Source organism: Callospermophilus lateralis, chromosome 11, assembly GCF_048772815.1.
Source record: "Callospermophilus lateralis isolate mCalLat2 chromosome 11, mCalLat2.hap1, whole genome shotgun sequence".
Classification (NCBI taxonomy): Eukaryota; Metazoa; Chordata; class Mammalia; order Rodentia; family Sciuridae; genus Callospermophilus; species Callospermophilus lateralis.
In genome coordinates, this window is record NC_135315.1 from 43,589,871 (window position 1) to 43,610,047 (window position 20,177).

At 34.7% G+C, this 20,177-nt stretch overlaps 1 protein-coding gene across 4 annotated transcripts in view; it reads left to right on the forward strand.

The window, feature by feature from the left end:
• Positions 1-304: 304 nt before the first annotated feature.
• Gosr1 (golgi SNAP receptor complex member 1) overlaps positions 305-20,177 on the forward strand; it is a 45,623-nt gene continuing 25,750 nt past the window's right edge. Inside the window, exons 1-6 of one of the 4 annotated variants that reach the window (XM_076869875.1) lie at positions 305-363; positions 2,909-3,029; positions 8,227-8,314; positions 8,621-8,728; positions 11,819-11,910; positions 14,200-14,274. In XM_076869875.1, the coding sequence (XP_076725990.1) occupies positions 333-363; positions 2,909-3,029; positions 8,227-8,314; positions 8,621-8,728; positions 11,819-11,910; positions 14,200-14,274 (515 nt within the window). In that variant the 5' untranslated portion in view covers positions 305-332. Of the gene's footprint in view, positions 364-2,908; positions 3,030-3,901; positions 3,955-8,226; positions 8,315-8,620; positions 8,729-11,818; positions 11,911-14,199; positions 14,275-20,177 lie in introns of those variants that run through there. The other 3 variants (XM_076869876.1, XM_076869878.1, XM_076869879.1) reach the window with 3 other exon arrangements.

Here is a 20,177-nt window from a genome sequence, read left to right on the forward strand (position 1 = left end):
GAAGGTGAGGGAGTTCTGTCTGAGGATGACTCTCCTCTCAGTCGTGTAGGCACCTGTTGAGAGAAGGGATACATCAAAACCAGGGAGATGATAAATATTTGATGCGCCAAAACGGGTCCCAGCATGAGGCGACCTGCATTCCTGGAGCTTAAAAGCCCAAGTCTTGCTACTCAAAAGCTGTAAGATTACAAATTGACCCACCAGGTGGCAGTGTTTGTGGATGTTGGAGTATCCCATCGGCCCTGGAGCTCAGGGCGGAAGAAGGGGCAGAGGTGACTCTCTGGCCCGCATCGCCTCTACTCTCCTATCCCGTCTGACGTTGGACAACAAAGATGGCGGCAGGAACCAGCAATTACTGGGAAGGTGAGGGCGAGGCCTCCGGGTGGGTCCCGCAAGAGGCAGAGGAACTGACTGTGGCTAGATCTTGGGAGAGGCAGCAGAGGAAAGAGCCAGGCTTTAGGAGCGGCCGAGCTGAGAGGAGGAATTGCCTAGTGGGAGCCCTGGGGACCGAGGAAACCGAATGATCTGAGGGAGGGGGCTGGCCTGACCCGACGGTGTGAACGAGACCAGGGATTAGGGTTGAGACAAGTGGACAGAGCGGGGTTGGAGAGAAAGAGGGGCCGGAGTCGCCAGATAGCAATGGGCAAGGGGTAGTGAAGCTCGGACCACGGAGCTTTGGGTTCAAACTCTGAGTGAAGACGAGTGTTCAGCTAGAAAATCCAGAGCCAAGGGAGACTGGAGTTGTGAGCGCTTTGGAGTTGATGTCACTGTTGGAAAACTGAGTGGGAAAAGAGAAAAGGATGAACTTAGTCTGGTCCATCCGGGAATTTTTGAGCTGAATATCTCCTGCTGGGTCTAGGTGGCAGGTTCAGGCTGAGTATTTCGAGGATTGGGTGTTTGAAGACAGAAAGTAACTTTACCTTCTGTCCTGGAGTCTAAGATTGGTTTTGTTAAAGAGGAAGTTGGGAGAAACTGTGAGTTGTGCTTCGCTGTACCTCTTCCAGGAAAAAAAAAAAAAAAAAAGAAAAAGAAACTAAAAAAACTTACTGTGATTGACAAGTGCATTTATTTAATTCCTGAATATATGGTCCAATCAAATGAGGTCCTATAAAATTCATTCCTGGACCATGATGAATAGCAAAGCTGGAAGAAGTCTCATCTTTTTCTTTCAACTGCCTCTTTCCTTGCTGGAACATAGAAACTACTTTCCAAATCCCTCTTACCCTTTTGAGCTGCGTCCTCTTGCTACCCATCGAAGCCTCTGGAAACCATGACAATGTCACCGTCAGCAAGTTGATCTAAGAAAATGAATTTTATGTTTGTACATACTTGTCTTGACTTATTTTCAAAGTGCTTTTACTTGATGTTTCTGTTAGAAAAGACAATTACTAAAATTACAGAGGAGCATACTTATAGTTTGAATTGCCCATATGAAATGTGTGTACTAGCTAGAAAATATTTTTAAATTATGTACAAGTGTTTCCTGGTATCTTTAATACTAGTCATCAGACTGTGCTTTTTTGAAGTACCATGCTATAATAATGTTAGCAGCTCATTATTGACAAAATACTGTGGTCCATGGCTTTAAGCTTTTGCTTTTTCTAATGCATAAAAATATCCTGAAGATAGAAGTTTTTTTTTTTAAAGAGAGAAAGAGAGAGAGAGAGAATTTTAATATTTATTTTTTAGTTTTCGGCGGACACAACATCTTTGTTTGTACATGGTGCTGAGGCTCGAACCCAGGCCGCAGGCATGCCAGGCGATCGCCCTACCGCTTGAGCCACATCCCCAGCCCCAAGATAGAAGTTTTTAAAAAGATTTATAGATTAAGTAGCTTGCAAATAAATCTTAGTGCCAACGAGTGACAGCCAAGATTCAAACTGGGATTTTGTCTGGGAAAATATGTTCCACTATCTTATTCTGCTTCCTACTTCTGGTTGCAAAGTATTTGAAATACTGTTTTGTATTCCTTATCACTGAGACATTCTTATACCATATTTCCTATATTTCAATCCTTTTATTTTAATCTTCATGAATAAGAGTACTTCACCATGAGAAGAGTACTCAGATATAGATGTGTGGATTTCCAGATGTAGCTTCTCACACTCAGCCCCTTAAATGCTAAACTACTATACCAATTTTTCTGCTTGCTTGCTTGCTTCTGCTTTTAAAATCTGTGTTTTTTCCCCTGTCATATTCATATTTGACCTTGTTAGTAGCACATGGTTAGTTTCACCTCTGAAATTTTTCAGTAAGTTTATGAAAAGGTAATTTTTATTAATTGTAATATTTTTCTTTATGTTCAATTGCTAAGTATTTTACTATTAAGAAAAGAATTTCATAAGCTTGTCAAAGCTTTAGAACATAAAAAGATAGCAAACTTCCTGTCAAAAATGATAATGGCTTCTTTCTCATATAAAGTTAGCTAGTAAATTGATGTGATCCTGATCATAAAACATTCATTTTCTTTGTGATTTGTAGTCTCTTCTATTTTATTTTATTTTATTGTTGTGTTGGGGAATAAACTCAGGGCCTTGTGCATGCTAGGCAAGCACTCTGCCGCTAAGCTACATCCCCAGCCCTGAATTACAGAATTTTAGTTACTGCTGTAGAAATGTTAGGAATGTTTAGGACATTTGTCATCTAGCTGTCTTTGGAATAAAGCTGAATGTTTGCCTCTCTCACTGCTACTTCCCTTTCTCTCCCATCTGAAATTTAAATTAATGATTAATTTACTTTCTTGGGTAAGTCTTTGGTTTCCTTAACACTTTTCTTTATGGGAAGGAACTGGATCAAAGATTAATATATGATCATTTATAGTTTGCTTTCTTCAGAATAGTCTTGTGATTTTCATGCTTACTGATAGAATCTTTGGGTCTAATTATTTGCTTTTATAATTTTGTTAAAGATCTCAGGAAACAGGCTCGACAGCTGGAAAATGAACTTGACCTGAAACTAGTTTCCTTCAGTAAGCTATGTACGAGTTACAGTCACAGCAGCACACGAGATGGAAGACGCGACAGGTATAGGTACTACCAGATTCTGTCTCTTATGCCTTAAACTATATAATGTTTTTAGAGAATTAAAAAAAAAAAAACTAAAATATATAACTTTTATTACTTGCTTATTGGCAAATTATTGATGTTTTATTTTCTTTACCACAATTATTTTTTAGTGACTTATTACAATTTTTTCTAATTCCTGAAACTTCCATTTATTTGTGATCCTTAGGCAAAGTTTGTTATGGTCTCAGGAGGAAACTACTAGAGTTTAAGAATGAGTCTGTATTAAAAATAAGAGTCCCAGGGCTGGAGAAGTAGCTCAATGGCAGAGCACTTACCTAACATGTATTAGGCTCTGGTTTCAGCCCCCAGCACCACAAAAAACAAAACAAACAAACAAGATGAAAAATAAGAGTTGTGGGGCTGGGAATGTAGCTTGTAGTAGAGTGCTTGCCTAGCATGTGCCTGGCCCTGGGTTTCATCCCCAATACCACCAAAAAAGAGAGAAAGAAAGAGGAGTTCCTAGCTCAACCAGTATACAGAAATATGGCTAATTTGCCTACATGGTATCTTTTGTTTTCTAATTGCTAAAAGGATCTGAGAAAATACTCAAATGCAAACTATACATACTGCTCTTCTGGTGTTTATACTTTTGTAGTAAATCTAGTACAGTGTATCCTCACTATTAATCATCAAAGCTATTTTTGTTTTTGGTACTTTTTTGAGAAACTAGCGTATTACTATGTTGAACTTACGGAAAGTATATTCTTTTATTGGAATCTTATGCTCACTTAAAGTTATCTACTTGTTTCACAAAAATACTAGGAAATACCTAAGACACCTAGAAAGGTGTAAAGAATGATGTAAAGGACTCATGTGTATCTGTCTCCCATTTTAAGAAATGACCGTAACGGATTCATCTGAAGCCCCTGATGGCATCCCATTCTCATATGTATGTGTGTATATCTTACCATATGTGTATTTTTATTACATGTGTTTATATTCTTAGGATATTCATAATATACCTCAATAATTATTTTGCAACTTTTTTGTTTAACATTAGCTTTGAGATTCATCTGGATACAACTGGTATTTTCATTTACTCTGTGTAGTACTACACTGAATGACTGTATCAGGGTTTAACATTCAATAGATAGATGTTGTTTCTAAATTTTTGTTGTTGTTGTTTTTGTTTTTGTATGGGGGAATGAACTCAGGGGCATTCTACCATTGAGCCACATCTCCAGCCCTATTTTGCATTTTATTTAGAGACAGGGTCTCACTGAGTTGTTTAACATCTCACAATTATTGAGGCTGGTATTGAATTCTCAATCCTCCTGTCTCAGCCTCGTGAGCCACTAAGATTATAGGCGTGCACCACTGCACCCAGCTTTAATTTTTGCTAATTAATAATAATTTTAAAAAAATTTTTTTAGTTGTATGTAGACATAATGCCTTTATTTTTAGTCATTTATTTTTATGTAGTTCTTAGGATCGAACCCAGTGCCTCACCTGTGCTAGGCGAGCTCTACCACGAAGCCACAACCCCAGCCCCCGATAATAATTTTAATAGCTGACGAGAGTGTTCATCATATTTTAAGTACTGTTCTAAGAGCTTTATAGAAATACTGGGAATATTTTCTTTTTTCTTTTTTTAATGTAGAATGTTTCTATATACCCTAGCAATGAAATAGTTGGTGGCAGAGTTATTGTTGATTTACTCTTATTTTCATGCCTTTTTCAAAGATTGGTGGTAGGTGGGATATTTTTCAGTTAAAAAAAATACAACAAAAACCTAACTTGAATTTGAACCTATATCTTTCTATCTCTAGAGCCCACTACACTCTAAAATAGCCCACCTACTATATTATGCACATTTCAACTAAAGGCTCATGTTAATGTTGTAGCAAGAGTGTTATTTCTTTTTAGTAAGGGCACCTAGGTTGCAAAGGTAGCAATTGGGACCTCAAAATAAGTTGGTAGCATGTCACATGCACTTCATTGCAGTGCATTGCTCTGGGGTGACCTTCGTTGCATTTAGCAAATAATGAGAATGAGAAATGTTCTTTTTTTTTTTTAATTTTTTTTTAGTTGTTGATAGACTTTTATTTAATTTATTTATATGCAGTGCTGAGAATCGAACCCAGTGCCTCACACATGCCAGGCATGTGTGCTACCACTGAGCCCCAGCCCCAGCCCCAGAAATGTTCTTTTTTATAAGTAAATTTATTATATGGTTGGAAGACATTTTTATGGAATTTAAGTCTCAAATACAGTCCTAAGAATAGTGAATATGAAATAACCAGTAGCAAGTGTACAATTTTAAAACTTGTCTTTGTTTAAAGATACTGTTCGGGGATGGAGTTGTAGCTCAGTGGCAGATCACTTCCTTAGTACATGGGAGGCACTGGTTTCAGTCCTCAGCAACACATTTAAAAAAATAAATAAATAAAATAAAGGTATTATGTCCATCTACAACTAAAAAAAATTTTTTTTAAAGATACTATATGTTTTATTTGCCATATCCATGCTTTTTCTGTGTTTTCTGTTCTTCTTAAGTATCATACTTTTGTTAACCTCCTTTAAAGGAAAAATTATCCTCAAAACATTCCTAAAGAAATTCTACTACAAATTGGGACTAACTTTGTAGAATTACTTTGGCCTAACTGCCCCTTTAAATAAAAATCCTAAGGTTGTGAGATCAAAATCTAATGTACATGCTACGTGTCACAATAAATAAACTCAGCAATGTGGAATTTTTCTTGACCATTTCCCTGGACTCAAATACAGTCCCGAGAATAGTGAATATGAAATAACCAGTAGCAAGAGATTGGTGTTATTCATTCATTCAATGAATAATTTAATGAGCATCTACCATGACCAGGAGATAGGCATATATATATATATATATATATATATATATATATATATATATGAATAAGCCAGAGGCAGTTTCTTCCCTAAACCTAACTTTGTATTGGCCCATTGTTCCTTTTTATTTATCTGATAGGGGAGGACCTATATTAATAGTATACAGAGCATTTTTCTTGAGCACATCCTAGGAGATTAAACCTCTTGGCTTGGCTGTGACACATTATAAAGAATTAGAATCCTGTACACTGTAATCCCAGTGGCTTCAGAGGCTGAGGCTAGAGGATTGTGAGTTCAAAACCAGACTCAGCAAAAATCAAGGTGCTAGGCAACTCAGTGAGACTCTGTCTCTAAATAAAATACAAAAAGGCTGGGGTGTAGTTCAGTGGTCAAGTGCCCCTGAGTTCAATCTCTGATACTAACTCCAAAAAAAATAATTAGATATTTTGATATCATGTTTTAGGGCAAATAATTAGAATATGCCAAGAAGTAATAAAAACTTTAGACCTAGTTAAACATCTTAAAATTAAAATGCTTATTAACTATTTTCTGTACCTAAGGGACTTTTTGAATGTTGAAATAATGATGTAATCTGTTTTATTTGCCATACCCAAGCACTGTTAGGTAGGACAAAGTCTTCAGTAAGTTTGGAGAGCATAGTCAATGCCTGGGCATTTTTCTGTATCCAGAGTATTTCCAATTTGTATTAATCTGCCCATATGGTAAAAATTGAGGACCTAATGAAGGATAGTGATTTTTCAAAAAGAGGCAAAAGAAACTTTCAGGACATGCAATTTTAGAATTTGAGCCTTTCAAACATATATTTCACTTAAAGTTAGATTTTGACTGACTATTCAGATATAAAGAGATAGTTGAATACATTTTTGCAAAATAAAATTAAATGATTGCATGTTACCAGTGGAAATGTAGAGGATTAGTGCATAAATATGCCAGACATGGCATTCTTTAGGCTGAAAGCTAGTTCCTGATTATTCAATAGCTAGTTATACATTCTGGATCATTTAAATCTCAATCTTATTTTTTCTTGGCAAGAGTCAAGAAAATAAGAGACCTCTGGGCATGGGGCACACCCTTGTAATCCCAGCAGTTTGGGAAGCTGAGGCAGGAGAATCTCAAGTTTTAGGCCAGCCTTAATGATTTAGTGAGGCCCTAAGCAACTTATCAAGACCCTATCTCAAAATAAAAAATAAAAAGAGCTATTGATGTGGCTCAGTGATTAAGTACCTCTGGGTTCAATCCCTAGTACAAAAAAGAAAAAAAGAGAGAGAGAATGTAAGGCCTAGGAAACCATAATTTTGGAAGGTAAAAACTTAAAAGATTATTTCCTCAAGCCTCATAGCATAATATATAATACATTTCAATGACTTCTCTTATAAGAAATTCAACAGTTCTACAGTTTTATTTCACATAATCAAATTAAAAATTTAATTGGGGGGATGAGGTTGTGGCTCAAGAGGTAGAGTGCTCGCCTAGCATGTGTGAGGCACTGGGTTCAATCCTCAGCACCACATAAAAATATAAAAATAAAGATATTGTGTCCACCTGTAACTAAATAAAAAAAAAAAGCAAATATTTAAAAATTTTTTTAATTGAATGCTGCCATAGTTTAATTTCTACCACTTGGGAGACAGTAAACAAGCATTTGGAATTTCTTTCCATTATTAAGAGTAGATTATTAAAGCTTGGAAATTTTATATTTTATTATTTTTATGCTGAATTTAATATTGTAGGACATATGTGATCTTTATAGGAAAACTACAAATATCATAACTTTAAAGAAATAGAGGGAATGTTTCAGGAGTATGCTTGACTTCTTTTTTTTTTTATAGTTGTAGATGGACAGAATGCTTTTATTTTATTTATTTTTATGTGGTGCTAAGAATCAAACCCAATGCCTCACACATGCTAGGCAAGAGCTCTGCCACTGAGCTACAGCCCCAGCCCTGCTTGACCTCTTTTTAAAATATTTGTTATTATTATTTATAGTTGTAGATGGACACAATACCTTTATTTTATTTATTTATTTTTATGTGGTACTGAGGATCAAACCCAGTGCCTCACATGTGCTAGGTAAGCGCTGTACCACTGAGCTACAGCTCCAGCCCTGTTCTTGACCTCTTTAAGAATAATTACCTTGAGTAGGGATTGTGGCTTAGTAGTAGAGCACTTGCCTTGTACATGTGAGGCACTGGGTTCAATCCTCAGCACCAAATAAAAATAAATAAATAAAATAAAGCTAAAAAAATCCATACAAAAGAATATTTACCTTATTAGATATGTTTTAAAGGACTAGAATTGAGTAATGGATTCTTTTAATTGAACTTTTCTTTAGTTCTGACACAACACCCCTTTTAAATGGATCAAGCCAAGACAGAATGTTTGAGACAATGGCAATTGAGATTGAACAACTTTTGGCAAGGGTAAGTACTTTCTGTTAATTGTGTACTTGTTATGATGGTACTATGTTAAATTGTTGCAGACATATTTATTGAAATCATATATTCATTTAAGATGTGTTCCTCCCCGTGCCACTTGAATTTGATGACAGCCATCCCCAAAATGGGTATTATTTTAGCTTCTGTGAATTACTTGGTGGAAAATGCTGAATGGGTTTTATTTTGCTATCAATCAAAAGGGCATACATATATATATATATAGAAATAATTTGCTTTTCACTGCATATAGTGCTTTCTAAATTTTGTTTTAAATTTATTTTTTCTTTTTAGCTTACAGGGGTAAATGATAAAATGGCAGAATATACCAACAGTGCAGGTGTCCCCTCCTTGAATGCAGCACTCATGCATACGTTACAGCGACATAGAGACATATTACAGGTAATATATTGAGCTTGAAATTTTTTACATTATCACAAGAGTTTTGTTTGATTTGTTTTTTAATCATTTAATAGGGTAGGTACATATGTTTTTAAAAGAATAAAGAGAAAATTATTCTGAGAAGATAAATGATATACTATATGGAAATTCATTTTTTATTGGTTTTTGGTTTTTTTTTTTTTTTTTTCTTTTTTGGTCAGTAGTGTAAGATTTGGGAAATACTTAATATATCTTGCTTTTTCCTGATGAAGTTGAATGCTTATCACTTGGTACATACACTTCCAGAAGACCTGTCAGCTAGCTGTAACAGAAAATAGCCAATATTCATGCATCAACAATAATATGGTGATTTAGATTACACTTTTATCAGGCTTTCAAGATAATATGGAAGGGAGAGTAATTTACTATAAATAGTGTATTGGTTGGGAAAATGTTAGAAGTATTCAATAAAAGCAAATAAATGCAAAGACTTATATGGGGGTATTAAAAATGTAGTACTTGAAAGAAGGCTTTTTTTTTTTTTCCTTCTCCCGGTTCTGGGGATTGACCCCACAGACACTCTACTATTCAACTGCATCCTCAGCCCTTTTTTATTTTTTCTTTTGAGATAAGGCTTGTTAAGTTTCTGACGCTGGCCTTGAACTTGCTGTCTTCTTGATTCAGTTTCTTTCCCAAATTCCTAGGATTAATTAGAGGCATTCACCATATCCAGCCAAACATTGTAAATATTGATAAAATTCAGCTACCATTTCTAATTTTAAAAACTCTTTTTAAAAACCAGAATAGAACTAGAGTGTAGCTCAGTGGTAGAGTATGTGCTTAATAAGGCCCTTGTGCATGTGCATGCATAAGGCCCTTGGGTTTGCTCCCCAGCATCATACACAAAACAATAGGAATAGAAAAATTGTTCACCTAATGCAGAAATGTGACTCTCAGATTAAAAATCAGCATTGGAGTTAATGGTAAAGCACTGTAGATAAAAACAAAACAAGTAAACCTATATGCACCACAAATGTGTAATATTGTTTTGGAAGTTTGGGTGGGCAATTAGTAAAAAGAAATCTGAAATCAATATTAGAAAATAAGAGACAAAATTCCTTTCTTGTGATAGGATAAGATTATATGTCTCTATAACCAAGAAAATTAACTGAAAAATGTTAGAAACATTTAATTCAGTAAGATGGTAGATTTAAAAAAAAATGGTAGACTATAAAATTTAGTATATAAAACCAAGCAGTTTTTCTACATAGAGTCACCTATTAGAAATATAATGGAAGGGGCTGCAGTCAATTCCCAGCACCACCACCGCCCCCCCCCCCAAAAAATGAACACAACACACACAAAAAAACCTGTATATATAATGATGAAACTATAAAATTTTTTATGTATAACTTGTATACTGAGGGACATAGAAGAAAATGTAAGCAGAGGAAAGAATTATTTTGCTTTTGGATGGGAAAATTTCCCTCTAAATCGCCTTATAAATTGAATGTCATCCCAATGGAAGTTGCAGGGTTTTTTCATGTTTGTTTCATTCTTTTCATGACATAATGACCCAAAAGTTCATTTGGAATCATAGGTTAGTACCCTACCACACTGAGTACATTCCTAGCCCCTATTGCAGCATTTTTAATAGAAAATAATGAAAACAACTAGAATGTTTATCAGTAGTGAATTTATTAAATTATGATAGAGTCATAATATTCTATGCAACTATTAAAAAGAGTGATGTAGGTTGTAGATACATTTAGGATGTATCTACCAAACACCTGCTTATCACGCATGAAACCCTGGGTTCAGTCTTGTATACCACCAGAAATAAAAGTAAAAATAAAGGAAAAATGTAATTGTAGATTTCCATTTGCTGGTATGGAAAGATTGCTTGACATTTTATGATCTATAAAAAATAGAGTGTGCATCAGAATGTATAGTATGATTTCTTTAGCAAAATATGAATGCAAGCCAGGCACAGTGTTGCACACCTGTAATCCCAGCAACTTGAGAGACTAAGACAAGGGGAGTGCAAGGTTAGGGCCAGTCTCAGCAACTTAGCAAGACCCTGTTTCAATTTATTAATATAATTTAATTAATTAATTTTGATAATCAGCATTGAACCCATGTGTGCTTAACCACTGAGCCATATCCCCAACCCTTTTATGTATTTTATTTAGTGACAGGGTCTCACTGATTTGCTTAGGGCCTTTCTGCTGAGGCTGGCTTTCAACTTGCAATCCTCCTGCCTCAGTCTCCTGAGCCCCTAGAATTACAGGTATGTAGCACCACACCCATGTTTAAATTTTTAAAAGATTAAAAAGGGCTGAGTACATAGCTTCACAGTGAGTGCCTGCAGGTTCAATCTCCGATGCTGGGGGAGGGTGGGGGAGAAAGAAATAACAGACAAAATTGAATATGTAGAAACATGTTTCTTGGAAGAAAACACAAGAAAGGGATGATAATAGTTATGAGTGGTAGAACAGGATTTTTTTAAAAACCCTGTTCTTTTACTATTCTCCCCATATTCATGTGTTTTATTTGTTTTTAACAGATTAGTCAATAGAGGCCTTCAGGGAGATGGTTCATTTTATTTATGTACTTTTCTGAATTAAAAAAATAATATTCTTTAATGCCTTTTAAAAATACAGTAGTATAAAAATAAAATGTTTTAAAGATTATTTTGTTCCTTGCAGTTCTTTTGATTTTTGTTCTTCATTTAATTTATTTTGGAATTAAAATTCAGTGGGAGCATCAAAAGGAGAGGATTTGGGCTGAGGGGGTATAGCTCAATGGTGATGAAGGACCTGGGTGTGATCCCCAGCACTGCAAAAAAGAAAAAGGAAAGAAAGAAAAGAAAAGAAAAAAGGAAATTTAGAAATAAGCCTATTACTAGGTTTATTGAGTTTACATAAATAAACAAAACTCTGAAAAATTCTATCCTAAACCACTTGAAATCATTTTACTTAGGATTTTATTTTTATTCATAATTGTACCTCATAAGACAAGGTACTAGAAGATAGAATGGAAAAATAGTATTTAGAAATTTACAGTATGATGACATGACTTATGTTGAGACTAGATGTTGATTTATTGCAGGATTATACACATGAATTTCATAAAACCAAAGCAAACTTTATGGCAATACGGGAAAGGGAGAATCTCATGGGATCAGTACGAAAAGATATTGAGTAAGTTACCTTTTATATTATTTTGTAGAGTACTTATGAAGATTTAGAATATAACTGTAGTTAATTGCAGTCAGGATTTAGATTTCAGGGTTTCTAATTGTCATTTTAACATTTTTGGAACAGACTGCTACATTCTGGTCCTGATTACTTTTGCCAGTCTTATCTCCTGGTTCCCTTGTTTTACCATTGTCTCCTGCCAACCTTGAATTTCCTGTCTTTATTCAAAGTCTAACTTACATGACATCTTCATGAGATCTTCTCTGACCTTTTATATCTCCCTAAGAATAATAACGTAACTGAAGTTCTCCATGTTGCCCTTGATGAACATCTATCTCCTGCTCCTCTCCTTTATCCCAACAATTTTATATTCAGGTAGCTATTAATGTAACCTTTATTTCCCTGAAATTCTGAAATATTTTTTTCCAGATTTAATACAAACTCATCATTTTACATTAAATTATTTAAGGACTTCAAACATTTTTATGCTTATCTCAGTCCATAAGTTTAAAGATTTTTTTCTTTTCTTCCATTCCTTCACCTCATCCTTGATGATATATTCTAGCATTTCATACTTTTTTTTTTTTTTTGGTGTGTGGTACTGGGGATTGAACCCAGGCCCTTGCTCATGCTTCACAAGCTCTACTATTGAGCCACATCCCCCAGCCTGCTTTTCTTAGGTATTCTCGAATAACTTTTCACAAATGAACTTGACTGACCATCAAGTCTAGTTCTGTGGCCATCTAATTGAAACTGAAGACTTTCCTATTTTGGACCATCTAATGATACCTGTCATTGTCTCATTGTGATAAATTTATGCTATGTTTCATAAACAATGATATACACTTATCACAAATTGGTATGTGTTATGTGTACTCTAAGAAACATTTTCCTAAAGCTTCCTTATTTTGTTATACTACTGTGACAATCATAATATTTTTGTCCCTTGGGTCTTTTGTTTAGTTTCTATACAGTTGACTTACATATGCATTTTGAGGAATACAATGAGAACCACGGTAGAGAGTGGCCTTTAATGTATAAACAGCACTTCTATACTTTGTAGGAGTGACTAGACTGCAACCCTCTATAATGACTTAGTTTTGAAAAATGATGATAAAAGTATATGCAGCCATTCATTAAACTGTTTCCTGAGCACCAACTATGAGTAAAACATTATGTAGCCACAATAGATGGTAGAAATGAAAAGACCAGCTTGGCCCTGTTTATAATCTAGGTGCTAGAGGGGAATAAGGTACGTTATTTAAAATAGTATAACACAAGGCATAATATGATTAGTGAGATGAGGTATAATAACAATACCTGAAACTTTTGTAGTTTTTTGCAGTTTACACGATACTTTTCCATGTATTCTCTTTTTGCTTTCATAATAATTTTTTGATAAAGATAGAAATTTTTAGTCTCATTTTATAAAGCTAGGTGTTACGAGTCTTGTCTAAGGTTAATTGACTATTAAATCCAAGTCATCAGTTATCTAAGTCCAATATGTTGTTGGCTGTATCATTGCCCTGGTGTTTTTCTGTTGTACTTTGTATAGTAGTGCTGCCTCTCAGCCAGTACCTCAGTTTTAGCAACATGACCCTCTTGTCTTAGAGCAACATTTGTGCAGTTTCTTGAATTTTTAAAAATTCAATACTTTATTTTTAGTGGAACACAGAAAAATGAGAGTGTTAATGATAAGACATTTTTTGTAAAATTTAACTAAGTTAGAAATCTTTAAGTATACCAAATTTGGCACTTCACTGAATACTTCATTTCATTGGTCCTTAGGCTTAGTTGATGATGACATCTACTGGTTTTTTTTTGTTGTTGTTGTTGTTGTGTGGTGCTGGGGTTTGAACCCAGGGCCTTGTGCATGCGAGGCAAGCACTCTACCATGTGAGCTATATTCCAAGCCTATATTCATACACTGTTTTGAAGAAAAATTTCTGTTTTAATGCTTTCCAATCCACATACCATGTTCTAATCAGTCCATTGTTTTACATCCACTTGGAGAAATTGAAGATATAGACAAAGAAAGGAAAAGTAACATTTTTTTGTTGTTGACTAAGAATATTGGGTTATTTTAATGAAAAGCATAGTAAACTCTTAGGTCTTAGAGAAGCATTTATATTTACAATAGCATTCTTAGAGGGAAATGAAAAAAGTTTTAATTATTCAAAACAATGAAAAGGCACAGTTTGTTCACTTTTGATCTCACTAGAGTTAGTCACTTAATCTGATTTTTATAGTGTTTTCCAAAAATGTTCTTAAGTTTTCTTTATGTTGTTCTAGGTCATATAAAAGTGGATCTGGAGTAAACAACAGAAGAACTGAACTATTTCTGAAAGAACATGACCACCTTAGGAAGTAGGTATTATTGAATGTAACTTATATGTAATTTCTTAGGTTTATTAATTCATTTATGCAACAAACATTTTATGATGTTATCATAGAAAGTGCTTTATTGATGATAATTCATTTAATTTTCCTAATGACTGTGCTCAGTAGAAATGGGAGTTGTGGACTGGGGCTGTTACTCAGTGGCAGAGTGCTTGCCTGGTATACACAAGGCCCTGAGTTCAATTCCCAGCACCACAAAAAAAAGGGGAAAAAAAGGAATTGTGGTCGTTCCAATTATTAGGAAGATACTGTGCTATTGAATATTTTACTTCACTTGTTACTTGTTATGTTTTATATTATATTAATGTAATAAGTCTAGTACTTTAATACTTTTGTCTATAATAAATGAATGTACACACATGTACATAGTAAACTGTTTCTATGTGTCTACATAATCTATATATGTGTACACACTGTATATACCTATAGTAAAAATGATGATTATGTTTTAATGGTCTGTTTTCACTTACGTATTGAAGAAGCTTTATAAAAGGTAATTAGGCCATATATCAAATTTAAAAGAAAAGTTTTGTTGTCCAAGATATCAGAAGAAAATATCAAAAACTTGGATGAACTATATGCTTATTTTAAAGCAAGTCACCATAGTTTGTTTTTGTGTCATCTATTTTTCTCTGAAGTATATTAGGTTTTCTCTTTCTGTTTTGCTTTTATATTTTGTGGTGGAACTTAAGGATTAGAAAAAAATACTTATCTTTGAACTCAGCCTATAAGCACTTGAGTAGCTTGTATCCATAATAGTGCTAAAAGTTATGAAGATATTTGCTACTGAATGCCATAAATGTTATATGAAATTTAGGTATTGTTCAATTCATTTGTCTTTAAAGATCACCACTTTAAAGATAAACTGTTAAAATCAAAACACAGAAAGAGCCAAGCATGGTGGTGCATACCCATAACTCCAGCTACTCAGTTGACTTAAGGCAGGAGGATCATTTCATCCTCCAAATTTGAAACCAGACCAGCAATATAGTGTGACCCTGTCTCAGAACAAACCAAACCAAAACAACACACAGAAAGATCAGGGTCTTTTATCTATCTATCTATCTATCTATTTATTTATTTATTGAACACAGGCAAGTACTCTGCCAACGACTACACTTCCAGCCAATCGAGGCTTTCTTTAGGAATTCCATGCTTTTAGTGTTAGAACTAATCATTGGTTGTTCTTCCTTAATTTATGAATATCATTGATTGGCACAAGGGGGCACTGTCTCCTAGAGTATGTTTATAGTAATAGCTTTGTCATAAACATTTGGTAAAGACCACTGTAAAAAGAATTTTGCATTGTATCCAAAACTATACTAATATGTTCTTGTGGTAGAGAGTAATTAAGGGATAGCATATTTAAGCAGTAGAAACTAATAGTTAGATTGCATTAGTGTTTCTATATTTATTTCCTCAAAAAGAAATTAAACAGTTAAAAATGTGGTAGTTTACTTTTAAAAGGGTGAGTTGAAGCTGGGCATGGTGGAGCACCCCTATAATCCCAGGTACTCAAGAGGTTGAGGGCCAAAGGATAGTGAGTTTATGGCCAGCCTGGTCAGCATAAGATCTCATCTAGATAGGTGAGTCAATAGAGACGGACAAAACTTGGAGACTACGCAAATGATCTTTCTCCTCAAATATTTCCCACTAGTTTTAACATTCATTCATGAATCTTATATTCCCATTTACAACTGTGGTGTTTGCTTATTGGTGATTTTCTATTTCTATGGGTCCTTTTTATACTTATGAATTATAATTTTGTAAGAAGAGCTCTCCTCTGCCATTTATTTTGTTTATTTAATTATTTATATCAGGTTAGATTCACAAATAACTATGAGTTTTAATCCAGCACTAGAATTACTTCGTTGCTTGAATTGTTCTATATTTTGTCATTGGAAGTGCCTTCAGGTTAGTTTCGGATATTTAACATTGCTCATTTCTTTGAGTACTTCTTTTACTTTCTGGCATCATGAAATATTCATGGCCTATATTAAATTTTCCTTGCTTCAACTCTGAAGTCAACTGGGCACTTTACCACTGAGCTATATCCCCAATCCTTTTTATTTTGAGATGGGAATCTTGCTATATTGTGGAAGCTGGTTTTGAACTTGGAATCCTTCTGCCTTAGCTTCCTGAGTTGCTGGGGTTATAGGCATGTGCCACCATGCCTGACTTGGAATCAACTACTTCTCTAAGCAGACTTGGTTTATGGTATTCAGAAAGTAAGATTTGTGTGCTAGGTGTTGTTATTGCTTTTGAGGAGAGTACTTCCATGCTTTTGTTGCTGAATTAATTTCTTTATCTTTGTGTGTCTTTCTTTTTGCATCTATTGAAGAGATTGTTCTTCTCCTTTATTGCTGTAATATTGTGAATTATGTTTATTATTTTTAAATAGTAAAACAATCTTGCATTCCTAAAACAACCCCCACTTGATCATGATATATTTATTATCCTTTTTTTATTTTGCTGGATTTATTTTGTTTGGGATTTCTGCATTATTGTGAGAAATGTCTGTAGTTTTCTGTCCTTAAGATGTCTTTGGTTGTATTATATGAATAATATTGGCCCCATTAAATTATTTAAGAAGTGTCCCTTTTATTATTTTCTGAGAGAGTTTATTCAGGCTTGTTATTTCTTCCTTAAATGTGTATTAGAATTTTTCAGTGAATTTATCCTAGCTTGGAGGTTTTCTTTGTGACAAGATTTTTAAATTAAATATTTAGGGTTTTGTTTTTGTTTTTGTTTTTTTGTAGCTATAGGACTGAGTTGCTTGGATTTATCCCTGGGCCAGTAGGTGACTTACTGTAATTGGTTTTACCCGAGTCACAAATTCATCCTTGTGGCTAGATGATTGGAAAATCTGTTATCAGAAGAGAATGTGGCATGTTCAGGGCTCCAGGGTAGTTATTAGCCAATTGGTTACATCAATTTAAATTTACTTTACTCTTCTATACTATAAGCTTTATACTTCCTCCTCCCTCCATTTTTCCATGAGTGAATTAAGAATTTTTTATGGGTCTTTAGGGCCCTATATCAACCTGCTGCCTAAATCTCTAACCTCATTGCCCTCTTTCCATTACTTCATCCAGCCACTCTCTCCTTTTGCCCACTAGGTACCAGCCAAGACATCAAACCCTTTCCTTTTTTAGCCTATTTGTATTTATGCTACTTAATCTTCTTAGAATACTCCTCTCTTAATTTTGCATATAACTTATTCATCTTTATGGTCTAAACTCACTTGTCATTCTCCTCAAACAGTCCTCTTCTCTTTTTGAAATAGGCCCTCCCTTACTTTTTTTTTTTTTTTGAGTTTGTATAAGTTATTTATTAAAAAATAGACAGTGAGATCTTATTAATTTAGATGATTTTCTTGAATTAATGAAAGTGTATAAAAAAAACCAACAGTGGTACCATGATGCATCCTTTGTAGACAAAAGGGAGATTTGCAAAGTGTGCAGGTATTAGACTCTTGATCAACCACTTTGATATCTGCATTTTAACCATGCCAGGATCCCATTGGCACAGAGAGTCATCACATTTGAGCCTGATATACCATAGCATCTAAGTAACACTCATCAATTCATAAATTCCCTTTTTCTTTTGTCTTTTCATCATATTAATAGAGATATTGCTGGATAATCCAACAGCCTAAATTCCTGTGCCTGTCAAACACTACTGGGCAAAGTGAGGAGTTAAGTTATAAATTTATGATCAATAAATTCAAATTGAGGGGCTGGGGATGTCGCTCAAGTGGTAACATGCTCCCCTGGCATGCGCGGGGTGCTGGGTTCGATCCTCAGCAACACATAAAAATAAAATAAAGATGTTGTGTCCACCGAAAACTGAAAAATAAATATTAAAAAATTCTCTCTCTCTCTCTCTCTCAAAAAAATAAATTCAAATTGATTAAAATTGTCTATTCTGTCCTTTCTCTGTAATAACTTGCCCTCATAATTGGCACGTGTGCATACATCCATTCTGAAAAATTCCAAAGTCTTCTTAAACTTCAGCCTTGCTGTTATTTAACAAAGCACTTTGTATCCCCCAAAGAAAATCTGTAATCATTTGTTCTTTTAATTTTTTTAGCACCTGACCTTCCTTGAATGTAAGCTTCATGAGTCTAGTTATTGGCATTCCTGGGTCTCTGGTTCCTATTATATTATAAATACTTAGTATTTATTTGTTGTATTAATAAACAGATATAAACAGAAGATATTAATTTAGATTTAATATGCATATGGATATATATGTATGCCCCACTGTAGAACACTTTTTCATTCATTCACTTATGTTCCAAGTGTTTATTGAATACATACTATAACAAGAAGGATTGATCTAGATGCTAAATATATATAAAATTTGATTTTAAGGACTAAAGGGGAAATTACCAATGTAACCAATTTTTTGTTTTGCAAAATAATTCCCCATAAAATACCTTTTAAAATTTTAAATTCATATATACAATAAAATAATAATAAAAGCATCTCTTATTTATAAATGAGGAAACAAGATTCAGGAAAGATGTAGGTCAAGGTCTCATAACTATTTAATGGTATGGCTCTTACTAAATGCACATTTTCTAACCCATTTCCATAGTTGTCCCACATCATACTGCCTTCCCTTCTTTAACATTTTATTTTCATTGTACTAGGGAACCAGTATGACATAATGTTACTGAGAATTGAAAGACCAGTTTTTCATCTCTCTGAGAGCAAGTGACCTGGCCACTCTCTTTTCTTTTTTCCTTCATCTTTAAAATTAAATGGTAGGTGCTTCTCCCCCAGTGTTACACAATTGTAAGGGTGAACAGCTTTAGTGCTGTCATTTTATAAACTAAAAGCACTCCTAAAATGTAGAGCTGGGTGCAGTAGCTCATACCTGTAATCCCAGCAGTGTTACCGCTGTTTACCGGTAACGAGTCCTTGTTTTCCCCCGAATGCTGAAGTGTAACATCAGAGAAGGCTAGTGGAGAGTGGAAAGTGGAAGGCTTTATTAAAGACAGCAGAAAAAACTTCTCCCAGGAGGAAGAAGGGGACATGAAAGGCAGAATCGTGGAAGGGGGAGATCTTGTCCTTTGTTTCCCTTTATCTTGCAGTGATATAATGCAGGTAGGAAGGCCAAAAGGTGGGAGATAGGTGGGCTGAAGGAGTAATCTGGGCAGGAAGGGCCTGGGGTGGTTTGATCAGCATTTCCCTGTTTGCTGGGAGCTGTTTCATTAACAGTTCCTTAGGATGGGTTCCAGGCCTTGGGGACATTAACATTTCAATTTTCCCAAGTGCTTCTCTGTTTTCGCAGACTTGTTCTTGATAATGGCCTCCATTTTCTTTACCTTACTGGATATTAGACCCCATTTTCCTAACTACACTAACTACCCATCTTTAAATCTGGCTTCAGCAGCTTGGGAGGCTGAAGCTGGAGGATCAAGAGTTCAAAGCCAGCCTCAGCAGCAGTGAGGCATTGTCTCTAAATAAAATACAAAATAGGGCTGGGGATGTGGCTCCATAGTTGAGTGCCCCTGAGTTCAATCCTGGGTACCCCCACCCCCCAAAAAAAGCAAGGAATTTTTAAATGAAGAACCATTCTAGTAAACAGAATCTTTTATAGTTGAGAATTGTTACCTTGTTTTCATTTGACTTTTTAGCAGATAGGATTATTATCTGAGAATGCATCTAGTAATTGTGTTTGTATTTTAATTGTACTCTGTGGTGTAAATAAGTCCATGAATGAGTAAAGAATTATCACAATCCCAGGTGGAGATTTACCTTTATTTTTACCTTATTTGTTAGTCTATATTTAAACTTTTGATATTTTGAATTTTTAAAGTTTACCAGCCTTGTTATTTGCATGATTCAAAATTGTGTTTT